The sequence below is a fragment of the Labrus mixtus genome, chromosome 23, assembly GCF_963584025.1.
Source record: "Labrus mixtus chromosome 23, fLabMix1.1, whole genome shotgun sequence".
Taxonomy (NCBI): Eukaryota; Metazoa; Chordata; class Actinopteri; order Labriformes; family Labridae; genus Labrus; species Labrus mixtus.
Window position 1 is genome coordinate 8772638 of NC_083634.1, and position 16870 is coordinate 8789507.

At 42.2% G+C, this 16870-nt stretch overlaps 1 protein-coding gene across 1 annotated transcript in view; it reads right to left on the bottom strand.

Annotated features, from left to right (window-relative positions):
* arap2 (ArfGAP with RhoGAP domain, ankyrin repeat and PH domain 2) overlaps window positions 1-16870 on the bottom strand; it is a 142365-nt gene that overhangs the window by 108142 nt on the left and 17353 nt on the right. The window contains exon 8 of the mRNA XM_061032084.1: window positions 4767-4887. Within this exon, the coding sequence (XP_060888067.1) occupies window positions 4767-4887 (121 nt within the window). The remainder of the gene's footprint in view (window positions 1-4766; window positions 4888-16870) is intronic.

The window sequence follows — 16870 nt, forward strand, 5'->3', positions numbered from 1 at the left end:
CTTCCCATGCTGAAAATCCAGACCTCTGTGTATACAGATTCTTCATTTCTTTGCCATGGTATTCTCATTTAAATTTTAGCGCAATAAGATACAGCTTTTTACATTCTCATGGTACATGTTTAAACATGCAATTGCTGCATTTACCAACAAAATAAAGAAACATAACGTATATAGAGTCTGTAAATAGAGCTTAGTGTATATCAAACCAGATTTAAAAACATACTTACTTTGAACAAAAAAGGAAAACAAAATATATAAAATGATATTTTTGGATGAATCAATCTGCAACTCTTCACTGACATGCCCACTATGACAACTTTTAAGTAGGATACTGTGTCTGTGTTGTGCGTCCATGTTACTGTACGGAGGGAAAACAAAAACCAGCCAAAGGGTTGTAAAATGTGAAATAAAGCAAAGGTAGATATGTGCTAGTATTGTTTCTGCTACTTTCCTCCCACTCTGTCCTCCTGACTTTATATTTCTGCCACCTTTCTCTTGTTCTCTTTATTTATTCTCTACACTTTCTAGCTACCTCTCTGTCCTGACATCTCAAACAAAAACCAACAGACTTGTGCAAAAAAGCATCAGAATACAACTCATCAACATTTCTTACACCGTCTCCTCTCTTGTAGCGTATTTGTCTGCATCCCCTCCACACCTTCTTGTCCGGACCGTTTTCCGTCAACCGCCTCCTGCCAAACTCTGCTTTCCTCTCGCTTTCTTCTCTCCCCCATCGCTGCCAATGCTCTCCGCTTCACTCCCTCCCCTCCTTCGTTTTTTCGCTCTTCTTTTCTCCCTTTGCTTTCCTGCCTGCCTTCCTTCCATCTCTCTCTCTCTCTCTCTCTCTCTCTGACAGTACCTGAGGGAAGAGGCCACCTGCGGACCAAGTGGAGAATCAGCCGACAGCTGTGTGCACACTCTCTCCGGTGGCCTTCAATTATTCACTCACTCCTCCCTCCCCTCCTCCTCCCCCCCCCCCCTCTCTCCCCATCTTCACTCTGCCCTTTTCATCTCCCCCTGCCGTCTCTACTTCTCTGTTGCGAGTTTTTGTTTTTTTTCACACCCAGATTGCGTGTCTTCCTCACTCCATCCCTTCATTAAAGCCCTCCTCTTCCCTTCTTTTAAACATCCCTCCCGGAGGATGCCTTCAACTCTCTCGCACACCACTCTGACCATCACTACACCATTTTCTCCCCTCTCTCACCCCATGCTTTACCACCACTTCACTAACCTACTCCTTCTTTCCCTCCGTCTCCTTGTGTCTCTCTCTCTCTTCCTCGTGTGTTTCCCCCGAAAATTGATGACTCTCCGCCACGAGGCGAGTAGGCCTGTTTAAAGATGCATGAGGTGATGAGGCCAAGTTTTCTCCGACTTCTCCCTCTCTCTCTCTCTCTCTTCTCCTTCCAACTCTTTCTTTTCGACGACAGCAGCCACCTCGGTGAGAGCCCTCCCTCCCATCCCTTAGGGGTCAGAGGGCATCCCAAAAATCAGACGGGCCTTCTCGTCGGGACGGCTGAGCATGACGTTTGACGATTAACTGGCAGACAGTGTGATGAATGACACAGCCGAGGAGCTGCGCCTCATAAACGGACAAAAAAAAAAAAAGCTGGCAGTCAGGAATATGATGATGTACTGATTTGGCAGGAAGGGAGAGAGCGGAGGTGTTCAGTGTGTTGGAAAAAAAAAAAAAGATGAAGTGAAGGACTAGGTGGAGCATGGATGTAAAAGTGAAACATGAAGCATGTTGTGTTTTTGCTGTTAACTTAGAAGAGATTTAACGTTGTAAGTATTTGGTGTCCAAGACGATGAAATGTAGTTTTAAAGGATATCTTTACTACTCACTTTCACCTTTCATTATGTCAGTCTGGGACAACCATTGAGTAGCGTTACAAGATGTGTCGCTCAAAAACCTCCTTATTGATCTTAAACTGGCGTCAGTAGAATCCCTCGTTTCAGCCTCTGCATGAAACGGTTCATTTTAAGATACTGTCTCTTTAAGGCCCGCCCTCTACAAGTGCACACTTTCCTCCGATTGGCCAGCTTTCTTTGCATCCGCAGGGAAACTTGAGTGAGCTGCCGGGGGTGGGCGTGTCCAACAACTTTGCTGCACGCTTTCCTCTGATACGTCGACAGAACCTAAACTCAGGTCCTGGCCGAGTCTCGCAAAGTTCTCATAACGTCTCATTCAGCGCGGCAGAAACCACATCCAGGGATTTCACTAACAACTGTGTATCTTGTGTTTAAAAAAAACTCTGCTGAGGTTTAGTATGAACATCCAACATTGGGTTAGGGTTACTATATGCATGTATTTAAATAATAGAGCTCCTTAAAGGTGTAGTTACAAGTATCATCAAGTGCTGCTGAGAAGTCGAACCAGGCAAACACTTTAACTGTCAAATTTAGCATCGCAAAACTATGACTTCTTTAATTAAATTCAAGTCCATCAAACATCATTAAAAAAAGCTAATAATGTAATAGTCTCAGCGTCTCCAGTGTGGGTATAATCCACTTTTCACAGGAGTACAGTTTAGAAAATGTTTTGGATTAACTCAAACCATTTACACTGCTACAGGAACTAACCTCTGTCTCTAGAAAATTAGAACTACTTCATTGTTTAATGACAAATAAATGACTGAACATGAAGCAATAAAAAACAGCTAACTCATTAAGACCAATAAGCAGATGATCAATTGTAATAATGAGAAGGTCAGATATTGATATATCTTTTCAGAGCTAGACAGATATCAATATGTCATATGAGCGTTGAGGTTTGTGAGGATCTGCTCGATACAGACCTTTTCAGTTCCACTCTGTTCCCAGATATTCACACTGGGAATAGAGAACAGAAGAAGTCAAAGGTTCCTCACGTCATAACCATGCAAATCTGCCGTTTCTCCGATCTGACTCGTCCACGTCAATCCAAGGGCGGCTGGCATTTGACCCCAAGAATCGCACCCTCGATTAGCGAACGAGCAGTTTGACCTGAGCCGTCTAATAGACTTCCATCCAGCGGGCAGGAGGTAAGGAGCGGAAAGTGTCTCTTTTCCCCCTCTCATTAAGGCCGACACGGACAAAGCTTCCAGCCCGAAGACAATAGAAAGAGACAACTCTTTTGTCTGACAGAGGGATGAAGCGAGGAGGGATAAACGAGACTATTAAAAGGACAGGTCCTGGGAGATTTGAGAATTTGTTCTTTTTTTTTTTTTTTTTTTACACATTTTGCCCCTCTAGATTGGCTTAATAACAAAGGTTCAGATGAGGACATGAGGTCATTACTGCCATTGTGATATCCCTCAGCACCACTAAATATATTAAATCTAACCTGCTCTGCACAAAGTAAAAACTGTTTCTTTAACAACATGGCATGGATACATTAGAAAGTAATCTGTGATCTTTGATGACAGTTTTCAGTTTTTCTCATTCACTGCCTCAACAGTGGAATCGTTGACTTTAAAGACATCCGTGCACTCTTATTGGAAAGTAAGCAAAATAGTTTGTTTGATTGTCAAGCCTTTAAATGTGCTAGCTTTACGGCTAAGCTAGCTGATCCCCATTCTGCAGTTGTAAAAACGAGCTAACATTTGACAATGCAGAGATAAATGTGGCGCAATACCAAAATGGTCACATTCATTCAGCGCACAGTCACTGTTCCCAGATGATGCAGGTTAGCACACTCCCACTAATAACCACAACCGAGCTCCATACTAAGCAGGCTAGTCGCAACATTCCTTAGTATACAGGCAGATTGTATAAAAAATAACTAAAGAAAGTCAACAAAACACGATGAAAAAGGGACCTGAAAAACCAATTACTTCTATTTTTATGTTTTGGACCAAGCTATTCCACTTTACTTCCAAATATAATGCTAAGCTAAGCTAATGAGTCTTATTTCTGCCTGTCTAGCTTTTAAATGTCATAAAAACATAACAAAAGAAGAAGTTCCCTCATAGTTGATGGAACACAATTCAACATGATATGGGCTATAACAAAAGCCACCATTGCAATTGACAATCAAGTATAGGTTACTTTGGCAGATATAATGTTCATGCACCGTTATTCTTTGAGCTTATAAGTGTATTTGCTGTTGTTGTGTGTACATCCCTGTCTTTTACTTCTGCCTTTATGTATGCGCTGCTCTGAATCAATCGCCCATTGAGGGATTAATAACGTTGTTTGAGTTGAGGTAAGTTTCATTTAGTCACCTTGTTCACATTCTGGGATATTAGGGAGGATAACTAAATAAGATCCACCATTACTATTATAACATTCTGGATTTCTCTGAGCGTTTACATTGTTTAAAATATTTAGGAAAATATAAGACTATATTTCAACCATGCAAGTAACAAAAAACAACCATTAATGCAGATATCTTAGGTATTATAACGTTATGGTTTCAACATGGCAGTGAAAGCTAATTTTCTCATAATGCAGAACTGTTGATTGAGAGTGAGATAAAAGCTCAAATCACACACTGCAATGTGAGCCCTTACAGAGAGAGCAGAGACAAAGAGAAAGAGAGACATAAAGAGTGAAACAGGTGAGACAGAAGATTACCACAGAGGCATTTAGAGGGAGTAAGGCAAGAAGGCGAGAGACAAACAGGAAAAGAGGGGGAGAGAGAGAGAGAGAGAGAAAAACAAGGCTAGACAGGGAATCAGACGGTCAGAGCCGATGGCAGAGGCAGACTGACAAGCAGAGAATGCGTGGCTTATAGTCGACTTCAAGACACAGAACAAAAGAAAAGTAAAAGGAAGCACTCGGTGTACCTTCTCTTTCAGCTCGGAATATGAAGGTCCGCAGGGATGTGACCACCTCGAACTTGTTGTCGCCCAGTCCTCGCACCTGTCTGACGGCGGTTGCCAGGATCATACCTTTGGAGTACATCTCCTAAACAGGAAAAAAAAAAAACGGTGTTTAAACAAGAGCAAGAGGCACACACAGCTTCATGCATGCTAATAACACGATCAAAAATGTTGCTTTATTCCTGTTAGACACACAATTACTGTTTTCCAGCGCATTGTGTGCATAAATAGATGAGTAATTCTGTGTTGTATTACAGTCACATTCAAATTTAAACACTGCTTACAGACACCCTTGTCAATCAGGGAGCCATAAGCCATCAATGCAGCGTCAAATTCATCTGCAGAAATAGCTTCCCTGTTCCCTTTCAAGCAGTAACTTTGATAAACGGCACACGGCTCTCGGACAGGAATCATCTGAATCAAAAAAAAAAAAAAAACGCTGTTGCGAGGAAAGAAGCAGGAAGCTCGTGTGATGGTGTTTTAAAGGCAGGGCTTCATTTTTGCATTGATGCCCTCTTTTTATTTCAACGCTAACATGTTCAAAAATTCTATGCATGAGAAGTGTGTAAGTTGAAGTGGAGGTGCTGGAAGCGGCCCCCCCAAAAAAGTGAATTATGTTGCATTAACGAAGCACAAAAACAAGAATAAACACACAGAGCGGTGTCATCTGGGTGTTAGGAGACATCACAAAACAAATCTACAAGCTGAAAACAAACTTCTCAAATATTTTAAAGGAAGCAAAGCAGGCTGAACGGGGGGATTTGAGGGGAGGGGGGGGCATAGGAACTGCTTGTTGAGTATGGCAGGATTGGGTTGTGTGTGTATTGTTTCATTACCCCCCCGATGTGTCCCTCTCCCCTCCCTCCTCTGCAGCGCTACTGGAGGCATCCAAATAAGGAGCATGACGCACTGGAGGCTTCATGACCCGCTTTTTACAGTGTCCCCCGACAATGGCAATTAAAGTAGTGGGTCATTGTCAATACCAAAAGGAGATAGACAGGGCAAGAAAAGGGAATCAAACACTGATATGATCACTGCTAAAGAAGCAAGGACAGACTGGTACTGCTGTCTAATCAGTATTCAAACAGAAAATGTGGAGAATATACGAGAAAAATGTCTTTAAAGGAAGTGTGGGGGGAAAAAAAAGCGGCTCCGACTGTAATGTTCTCTCGACAGAGCAAACTGGAGGGTGGTACATTATGTTTCTGTATCGGTGTGGAGGGGAAAAAAAGTCAGAAAGAAAAAAAAAAAGGGTCGCTGCAGACTTTGCATTATTCATGTCAATAATGTCATTATGATTGCAAAGTATGAAAGAAAATACTCTTTCTTCCTGTCGCTCTCCAACTGGCCTGACCTGATATTCTCCGCATGCCTGTGCACAATGTAATGGCTTGTGATGACAGTCTTGCACAATACTGCGATTTTTCTCTACATCTGTCGACACGAAAGGAAATTAAAAGGTTAAGAATTAAAGGCCATTCTACATACTTTGGATCTTTGATTCGGCTTTTTCTTCAAGGATTCACTCTAGTAAAGAAAGAGTTTCTGACCTAATTCAACTGTGAAATCATGTATTCTGAAATTTTGATGGTAATAATATAAGATTCTAATACCTGTCCTGTTAATGGTACGATACAGATACCTGGATAAACTCTTATTCTGACTAAAATAAGATTTGAGGTATTGATGCCAGTCAATATCCAAAACATTAAAAATAGACCACTTGTTATTTACTGTAAATGGCTGATTATTGGCAAGGACCTCACGATATGGTACGAAACGATATGATATGATATATTACGACATGGTACCGTACAGTAAAGTATGATACTGTACGGTACAATATCATACGGTCAGTGACGATTCTAGAGTCTGTTGGGGCCCTATAGGCAAAAATTCACTGGGGGCCCCTCCAACCGACATTCATCACCATTTTGTCTGCCAGTTTACTGACATTTACTCGTCTTATTCTTTGACTCTTTCTTTTTGCACTCCCAGACAGGTTTCTTACTGTCATTGCACAATTTCCCACATTTTGAGCCACTGCTATGTTTTGAAGTCTGTTTGCCCTAGGGGCCCCCCACTGGCCTGGGGCCCCAATCCGTTGCCTGCCTTGCCTATTGACAAACAGCGCCTCTGCATATGATACTGTCAGGTACAATACAATGCGACACAATACCATAGGATACCTATCCCAATGCTATGTTTTACTCTTCATGGCTGGCCGGAAAATGGAAATTGGAGCTGAGGATACACTTTGCTGTTATTGAGTCAAGACAACTTCAATCACTTTTTCTATTCACATTTATTAGAACATAGGGTTTCCACAACACCAGCCTTTTGACCTCTAAATTATATCTATCGCTGTTTCGATTCCAGGGCAACACAAAGAAAGGCCCTGGGCACCCAAACTTGTGAATTTACTCGTTTTTAATTCCCATCCTGCGCACAATGCTGGTAAAGAAAAAGTAACTGAACAAACACCAACTCATTTGAAATACTCTCAACAGTAACACAAGGAATAATGAGGAGGATTTCACAAAAAATATCTTCATTAACACTTATGTAAAGTTGAAGTGTGTTGAGTTGTCTGTATCTGCATAGATATCTGGCTCGTGTCTGTATTTGTGGGGGTTTTCCCCAAGTGTGTGGTAATAATGGTGCAGTGGTGTAGAGCTGACAGCAGACTGTGGGGCGGGACTAAATAAAAACACAGCGTGGCCTCGCTGTCTCTCCTGTGTGTCGGTCTGTAACAGACACTAACGTCACTTGTGCATCTTAATAAGGCAAGGCAAGTTTATTTATATAGCACATTACAACAACAAGGCATTCAAAGTGCTTCACACAAGACATCAAAATAATAAGACGCCAAAGGACTTGATGTTAGCAATCAGTCACCAATATTATGTACTAAAAATAAATAATAATAATTAAATACACTAGTGTCATTCTGGTAGTACAAGGCTAATGTAAGGTTAAGTATAGGCTAATATTTAAATGCTATTATCAGAAATCGGTTTTGCAGAGGAAAAAATGGTATGAAACCATCTCTATAAAGTAAATATTTACTTTCAGTGCTTAGTTTGGATGGCTGACACTGCTGATGGCCACCAACATGTATAAACTGTGGGCTGGTTCTGAGTGTCTCAAGTGGCTGGCTGACACTCGTTGAACAGATTTTGATTTGGTGAAGCAGTTTTGACTTGGAAGTAATTCAAATGCTTGTACCATGTGGTGTAACTGTACTACAGAACGAGACATTGATGTTGGCTAAATGTTAACAACTTGGTGCTGGACACGTGGTCGAGTGTTCAGATGTGTGTTGAGGTTTCTACTGGAAATAGCAGTGAATCAAACCAATACTTTAGCAGGTCGAAAACCAAAACGAAAGCAAAAAGATGCTAACATAAAGGTGTAGCCATAGAGCCTGGGGATAATTAACTGTAGGTTCATAAGAAATGTGTTGAACTTCACCACATCAGTATCAGTAGATGACTTTCACATGTGTTGATCTCATGTATAAGAATGGAAGTCATCTGCATAGAAAGTCTAAAGCTTTACATCCTGGGGAGGCCCAGCATTTTAAAAGAAAGTATGCGATAGACGTCATCGGAAAAAGGTTGAATAAAGGGTGAAAAGAGAATTGAACTTCTGACTCCTTTTGCCATTCTTAATGAAGCTGATGACCTTGCACATCCTCAAAAGCCTATTTCTAGAGACTGTATGTCCAAAAATATACCAGCCGATACAGTTAGTCAGGGAGCGGAGAAGGAAGGAGGGAAGGAGGGAGGGATGAATGGAGGGAGCATGAAACGCACAAAAAAAGGGAAAGAAAGAAATTAGGTTTGTGTGAAAGGCCAAGGAGAGGAGGAGAGCGTAGGGACAATGGAGAGGGAAAAAGGCAACAGAGGAATACAGTATTCAAAAAAGAGAGAGGGATGAGGCAAGAAGAAGGAGAGGAAGGGGTGTGTGAGGAAATGAAGACGCCTAAGAGGGTCAGGGAGGGGTCTTTCTCATATTAAAGCAGGTTGTTAACAATGGCGAGAAGTGGCTCAACCTAATTACCGACGGACATCCTTGTGTGCAATTCTCTCCCTGGGAGTTTCACTCCGATATCTCCCTTTCTTTGCTCGCTCTAAATTTAGACAGAAGTTAGAGGAAGGTGAGGAAAGGAGAAACAAAAAAGTGTGTGTGTGTGTGTGGATGAATTAGCTTGGTGGCTGTGTTGCTGATAATTACACTCCAGTATGGGTAATTAATTGTTTTAATTCCAGTTTTGGGGTCACGCAGGAGAGGCTTGTTTAATTGCGATTTGTGCATCTGTAAATACTCCAACAGTGGAGTCGGCGTGATGGAGGGATGATGAAAAAAAACAAAGAACGGTCAGTGGTAAAGACACAACGCCCACACACACACACACACACACACACACACACACACACACACACACACTAACACAAACACACACCTTCAATGTTTATAGACTAATCTCAAGAGGATGGACTGCCAAAGATGCAATGAGGCCTAACTATCTCGCTTTCTCCAATAACAGACACACCTGACTCGCCCTCCCTCCGGCCTCCCTTCCTTCACCTCCCTCCCACGTCCTCTCGTTCCTCCCGTATCACTCTGCCCTCCCAGCATTTGTCACTCACCGCCTATCCTGCGTGGATAACTATGTCTCTCTCTCTCTCTCTTTTCTTTTTAAAAAACAAACCCCTCTAAACTTCAGGAAACAATTAAGGCAGAGCAGTGGAGCTAAAGCCCACAATAATGGAGGCACCGTGTGGAGGAAGAAGGAAGACGAGGGTAGGGGAGAGTTTTACCACCAGCATGGAAGTTGGAGGGTTCAGGCGTCTCAAAAGGGGGGGTGTTTTCAGTGGAGGCATGAGGACACCAACTGGACGGGAGTGGGAACTGCAGCTTTAAGAGAACGCTCACGGCTCAAAAGTGTCTCCTCACCCAGCGGTGAGGTTTTTAAAAGATGCTGCATGAAGGCAGAGCTGTTCTGGAGGAAGTCCAGTTCAGGTAACGTACATTTATAAAATGATCCTGACACATTCTGATTCTTTACATGACACATTTCAATGTTCCTGAGACTTCAAGTATCACCATTAAATATGGAAGGTGTCTGTTGCAATGTAATTCTGTTTTTTACTTAATGTCTTTAATTATTTGGGGGTTTTGAAGAGGTCACATTTCTCAGGTTGATTATAGTTTAGGCAGTATACACTTTTTTTTTTTTTAAAGTAAGTAAAAACCACTGTAACTTTAACTTGTGTCAAATGCTTCATTGGTGGATAAGATATGAAGCATGTACTTTGAGAGACGACATTTTAGATTTCAAATGGGTTCATTAAGTTGACAGACATGGAGTCACGGGTCTTTAGTTGTTTAATTGACTTTATGCCCTGGAATTTGTTTTTTAATGACATCATTTTTTTGTGGATTTCAGCATCCTGTTCAGATTTTTGGACCCCAAGAAGAGTAGCTTGGTACTTAAGTTCAAGATCCAAGAATTAGGTTATGGGTGGTATTTAAAGCAGACTATTTTCATCATCAGATTTTTTTTAATAATTTTTTTTTCACCTATTCATTTCATAACTGTGTAAATGATGCTCTTATTTCGGCAACAAGCCATCGCCACATCTGGAGCCAGATGTTTCCATATTTGGAAGAGAGGCTTTTGCTGGAGACCATGACCAGTTGTCATGAAAAGAGAAATTAGCTATGAAGACCGAAACCGCCGTTGTTGTTTTTTGTACACGTTTGTTTCTGCTGTAAAAATGTGTATCTAAACTAGGCGCTTAATGGAGATTTAGCGCCTTAGATTTGAGCGGTTGAAGACAGCCTCAAGTGGACACTTAAGGAAGTGCAGTTTTTTGCTCTTCTGCATCAACTTCATTTTTTTTAACACTTGAGGTTGCCCCTTGTAAACACAGACTTATGAAGTTCCTATGATAAATGTGTTACATGTTTTCATCCCCTCTCTGAATGGAGCCTAATTTTCACTCTCCCTTTAGCACAGCACCTCACCAGCTCCTGAGTTTGGCTCTTACATGTTTGGTCTAAGCTAAATTCAGTCAGCCAGTTGGTGCTTTGGCGAGAAGTATTTTGTTGTTTTTTTTATTATTTTGCTTAAAACAGTTTCCTGCTTAGACTGACAACGAAGATTTTGAGATAAGTGAATGACAGCAGTAAAGTTGCAGGTCATAAAACAGAAACAAAGTGCTGAATGACTCTAAAAGGGAACTCCTAGCTTAAACTGGCCACAAACAAATATTAACCGATTTTAAAAAGGTGGTGCTGATAGTTCTTCAATCCTCCAAATGCACACACTAGACAACTCAGCCAGACCGGGCAGACGAGATCTCAAAGAAAGTCGCGTGATCAAACGTGACTTCCGACATTTTTCTCGGTTTAGCAACGAAAAATAGAAACAGGAACAACAGATCAATTCCTGGCTGAGAAGACAAATTATGTGCGGCTCTTTACAGTTTGCAGCACGAGCTGAGGGTGAGATGTCAAGAGTACACAAACTCGGTTAGTGACACTTCCAAGTCTGCTTGCTCTCATTGGCTGCTTCAGGTATTCCGACGGGGGCAGTCCAACCAGGATCCAGATCTGACAGACTCCGACTTGATCGGGAGCAGTAAAATAATCGTGATCATTGTTGGGGGCAAATCAGGCCCAAAATTGGACCTAGAACCATCTAGTGTCTCTAGGGTCTCTGCACAATCTGAGCTTCAATTAACTTCTATTTAAGTTGTCTTTCTGTACGTGTGTCACATATTTGTGTGTGCATTTATTTGGAGTGTTTCTGTTTTACTTTCCTCCACAGATTCAAGAGGGGTACAGAATAGCCTTCTTGCAATCTCTGCTTGTTTTCATCCTGTTTCTAATAGTTGAGTTAATTTGGTCTCTTATAACAAAATCCATTTAAGCATAAGTACTACTGATGAGTGCAGCTTGAAGAGAAATTTAAACAAATAATTTTTTTTCCCTGAAATTTGAGCCAGCAGTACTATACTTTAAGTGAAGCACTTGTGTATATTTAATTTATTTCAAGAACAACTCTTGTGAACAACTGAATGTAAATTTAGGACTTAGCTTTGAAGTGTGTTGTTAAATAAAAACCTAGAAATGTAGGGATTCTAGAGATTTTTACCGAGCATATCACACACTCTGAGCTCAGTTCTTGTTAGAAAATTGAAACTGAGCATAAATAAAAGAGGATGAAAAAAGAGAAAGACTCTGGGTGTTACAGTAAGCGTCAGCTCAGGCATCGGGGAGACACAGGAGGGAGGAAGCAAGAGGAGATTTCAGGCTTGGCAGGGGAGACTGACAGACTGACAAGCAGTAAGACTGATGGACTCAAAGACTGATCCCCGATCCTAAAACCTCATCTCCCCTTTGGCCTTCCGTTCAGCCTCACCCACCCACTCATCCCCTCCCCTTCTCCTCTCATGCCTTCATCCCTCCCAGCCATCCCTCCTCGCTTCTTCTCCTCGCTCCCCTGAAGCCAGGCTTTGGACTGTTTTCACAAAACACACACACACACACACACACACACACACACTCACAGACACACACAAGAGACCACATCGGACCCTGAAGACTACATCTCAGGACAAAAGCGTTCTCCCGAGTCAATCCCCGCGTTGACGAAATCAGGCGAAAGGAGTGATTGATGAGACGGATCGGATGCGGTGCTGCAGAGAGGGAGAAGTGAGACTGAGGATCTTGCTACTCTCCCACGCCACCTCGGCTAGCCTGATGATGACATCACGGCGGCCAGAGACCTTCAAGCTGCGACGGCGATTAAGTGCGATTAGTTCTGTCTGGGGCTGACAGATCCCAGGGTATTGTAAACTGCAAGAGATGTTTCTTATGTTGAAAGTTTAAGAAAAGGAACAAGCACGGGAATGACTCGGTACGTAGGAAATTACATTTTTATTTATGGATCGTGATAAACTGACACAGCCATGTTCATATAAGTCCAACGCAGAGTCCAAACTAAAGCCTTCTGCAGTCTGCACAAGGGTGGGACTTAAGACCTCAGGCTCCAAAGACTTTCATTCATGGCCTTGAGCCATTCAAAATGCGACTCAATTTTCTTAGGTGTGGGTATTGCAGGATTAATCTGAATAAGATATGATATGATGCAAAGCCCACAATAACGATACGATCAGGAGCGATTCTGCCATAGTTGATACATTGCAAGTTAATCATATAATGACCCATCGTGATATCTGATGAACTGATGAATGCAGCTCGGTGTCAGTTTCACCTTTTATCACGCTTTATCTCTTTCCTCTTTTGACCTCTGCCTGTTAATATCCTTCAGTCTTCTTCTCCTTCCTTTTGCCGATTAACATCCACTGACATTACCCTCAATCATGTCATAAGCACCGCAGTGAGTTGAATTTGCAGGGAAATCTGTTTAGACTGTCCCTTTTATCAAAATGGAGATCTTTGGCACCAGCGCTCAGTTATTTGTATCAAACGAGTCACGATGACGGTATATTACAGTATTTATATTTTGTCACAATTAATACTTTTTCCAACGTGGTTGATTAAAGAGTGGCATAAAAGGATGAAGTTGCACCATAGACTGTAAATATTAACGGACGAGGCCTGAGTGACGTTACCCATCTGAAATCCTGTCTCAGTCTAACTTTCAGTCAACCTAACGACAGGCTGAGAGCCGGAGCTGAGGCGGGTTTAAAGCCTCTTGAAACACCGTTATCACGCCCACCTGTCAATCTTGTCAGTCAAGCTACTTGCGAACGGATAACACAACAACAACATATCGTTCATAAAATCAAAAAGGATCGGTTTAAAAAATATATCATCCCCCGTACAGTGTGTGCCAGCGATGACAATAACTCATCAGACCTATTTCACTTTTGTGTACCAGGCTTTAAACATGTTTATTTCTGCTGTAAAAAACTGCTTTTTCGCCTGTTGTGTGTATGTGGCTTCCAGTGTTCCTGGTGCCAGCCTCAAGCGAACACACGACAAAACCACAGCACTTCCGCATTGGCTTCATTTTTCATCACCCGAGGTTGCCACTTGAGTTGTACTCGATGCCCCTAGAGGGTAATTTGAGAACAACAGGCTGCACTCGATGCTTTATTGATTCTTAATTGTCAGTCATGCATACTTCTCCAAGTAAAGTTTCTCCCAAGCTCTGTCCATTCAAAATAAATTCAAGAAACACCTTACCTAAACATTGTAATTAAGTCTATTTTTTTAAACTAAAAAATGGTAAAGCTTGTAAAGCGCTTTTCTAGTCCTCTGACTAATCAAAGCACTTTTACACCTACCCATTCACACACTGATGGTAGATGTTTCTATGTAAAGTGACCATCAGAAGTAACTAATCCAATTCTTGCACATTCATATGCCACAGAGGGAGCAACTTGGGGTTAAGTGTCTTGCACAAGGACATAGACATGTGGCTGCAGGAGCTGGGGATCAAACCACCAACCTTCCAGTTGAGAGACGACCGACTCTACCAACTGAGCCACAGCCGCTGCAACTGATAAGAAAAGCTTTATGGAAAAATTTTCATTGTTTTTCAACTATATTTGCATTAAATTCAAGGTAGAAAATCTAATTGAGGTGTGAATTCAAATAATATGTATTCTTTAACATCTCTCTTTATAAACTGCTGTGGCCTTTATATGACAATGACTCCTGGAAATGAGTGAAAAATTAATATAAACACTCAATAGACGCAGTCTGAGATGACTTGTAATACAGGATGTGTCTGCTCCGGGTTTAAAGGCACACACACACACTTATGTCTTTGCACAGTGAGGTGAACTAGGATGCCAACTTGTGTTTTATACTTCTGACAGAAAAAGACATCCTCAATGTTCATGCAGGGTCTTCTTCCCCCGTGGTCACCGTGCCGAGGTGGCGCTGGGCGGCACACGGGATTTGACAGAGCCTCAGCTGGCCCCATGAAGCAGCGGTGACAAGGAGATTGTGCTCGACCTCTCTGCTCAACCGAAACATGATGAAGTCCTCTACTTTCTCAGAGGCAGGATGACTTTAAGAAAGTCAAAACTACATACGCAAACTTTCATCTCTCCATGAAAAAAAAAAAAAAAAAAAAAAAAAAGGTGGTGCATTCGCTGACAGTGACACGGAGTTAAAAGTGCTGAGTCGCCAGCCTCCCTGCCGATTTCCAGCTCTGCGGCCGACAGAGCGTATCCCGATAAATAAAGCAACAAATGTAACGGAAAAAAAGAGCGAGAGAGGGAGAGGGAGCGAGAGAGCACGGGGGGCTATAATTAGTAAGTGATTAACGAGCGGGCCTCAGACACGTCCCACATCATTGATTGTGATGTTGTGCAACGCTGCTGCAGAGAAAACGAGCCGGCTCGGGGAAAGGGGCCGCCGAGGTCACAAACACACACACAAACACACACAGAAATGTGTGCGTTCGTAGCGCATCCAGTGGTCATTAGCAGCAACATGAAGGTAAAGCACACGATGTCAGATATGTTAGCCGATTAAACCTCGCTTGGGAACACACAATTCTTGCATCCAAAGTTTTTATAATAACAGCTTTGTGCAAGTTTTAGCCGCTTGAACGAAATGATTTACATTTCTTAAGTTAGTTTTTTTTTTTTTTTTACATATTTTTCTTCCTTTCCAGAAAGATGAGAGATATTTTGACATGTGCTATTGTATTTATCCAAACAAGATCCTGTTTGCACCCATATTGATTATAAGTGTTTGTCAGTGTTACATCACTGTTATGATGTGAGGCGGCTGTGGCTGCAGTTGGCTCATTTCTTTTCAGGCTAATTTCTCTATCACCATGCCGACAATTTTCTACAGGGGCTATTGGTGCATGGGAGAATATCAAACACAGTCAACCACAACTAAAACTTTTCTCGTAGAATCAAGAGTCTAGTTTAGAAAGCAGCCATGTGGACGTAAGTGAGAACTCTGCTGTTTGGAGTGAAGTCTGTGGCAGGTTAACAACGAGAATCAAGAATCCCCTGAAATACAGAGGGCCCTATGGGGGCATATCAACAACCCACGAATTGGCCCTATAAAGCAGATAAAACACCTTGAAGTCAAAACGTATGGATTTTAATAATACACAAAAATGACATGACTGAGGCAACACGCAGAAGTAACCACTCCACAAGCCTCTCAGTCAGTGACTGTGTGTTGTCTTGTTGGTTCAGTAAAATCCCCCGGTTTTGACTTCTTGAACTTCACAGACACGTTTTGGTGAGACTTCTTTAAACTTCATGAAAAGAAGCAGAATATGTGACCTTTGCTGTATAAAAATAAGTTGAGATCTGGAGAGAACAACTCATGAATCAATAAAATGGATGCATGCCGGCTTAGGGCTTCCGTACTCTCAAACACATGGTCACATAAAAGGATGGCCAAGCACTTTTTTTTTTCATTTAACAACTTCATCCGGCATATCCAGTTGGCAAACAGCTTTCTTTTGAGTAAAACAACTTCCACTTCAACATGCAACAGACCACATATTAAAAAACGTGGTGCCCCGGACAAAAAGTTTGAGACTAACGTGTAACAGAGTCCAGACCAGAAGAAGAGGTAGTTAAACTGCACTCTCTGTCTGCCTCCTCTCAAGTGTCGGCTTTTTTTTTTTTTTTTCCAACCACCTCACCCAAACCCTTTCTCTGTCCTCCACCCTTCCACCTCTTTGATGATAACTCAGGCAACACTAAGCGAAATTTTCAAATCCAACTGTCAGAAGGAGAAAGAGGAGCGGTGCAGGGAGGAAGAAATGCTGACGGAGGCAAAAAGAGAGGTGTCTTTTTCCCCTCTACCCCTACACACCCCCCCCCCCCTTGCTTTTCTTTCTTTCTCCAGGCACTGGTCAGGTGCCAACATCAATGTACTTTACTCCCTGGCTGGGCGGGCACAGAGAGTGCTGGCCTGTCACGCATGGCGTAAAGTCGCTCTGTCCTTGCCCCTATTCTTTAGCCGGCCCGGATAATGATGATGACAACGAGAAAGAAGAGGAGGAGAAACAGAGGGGAACACTTAGAAGTTGGCGCAGC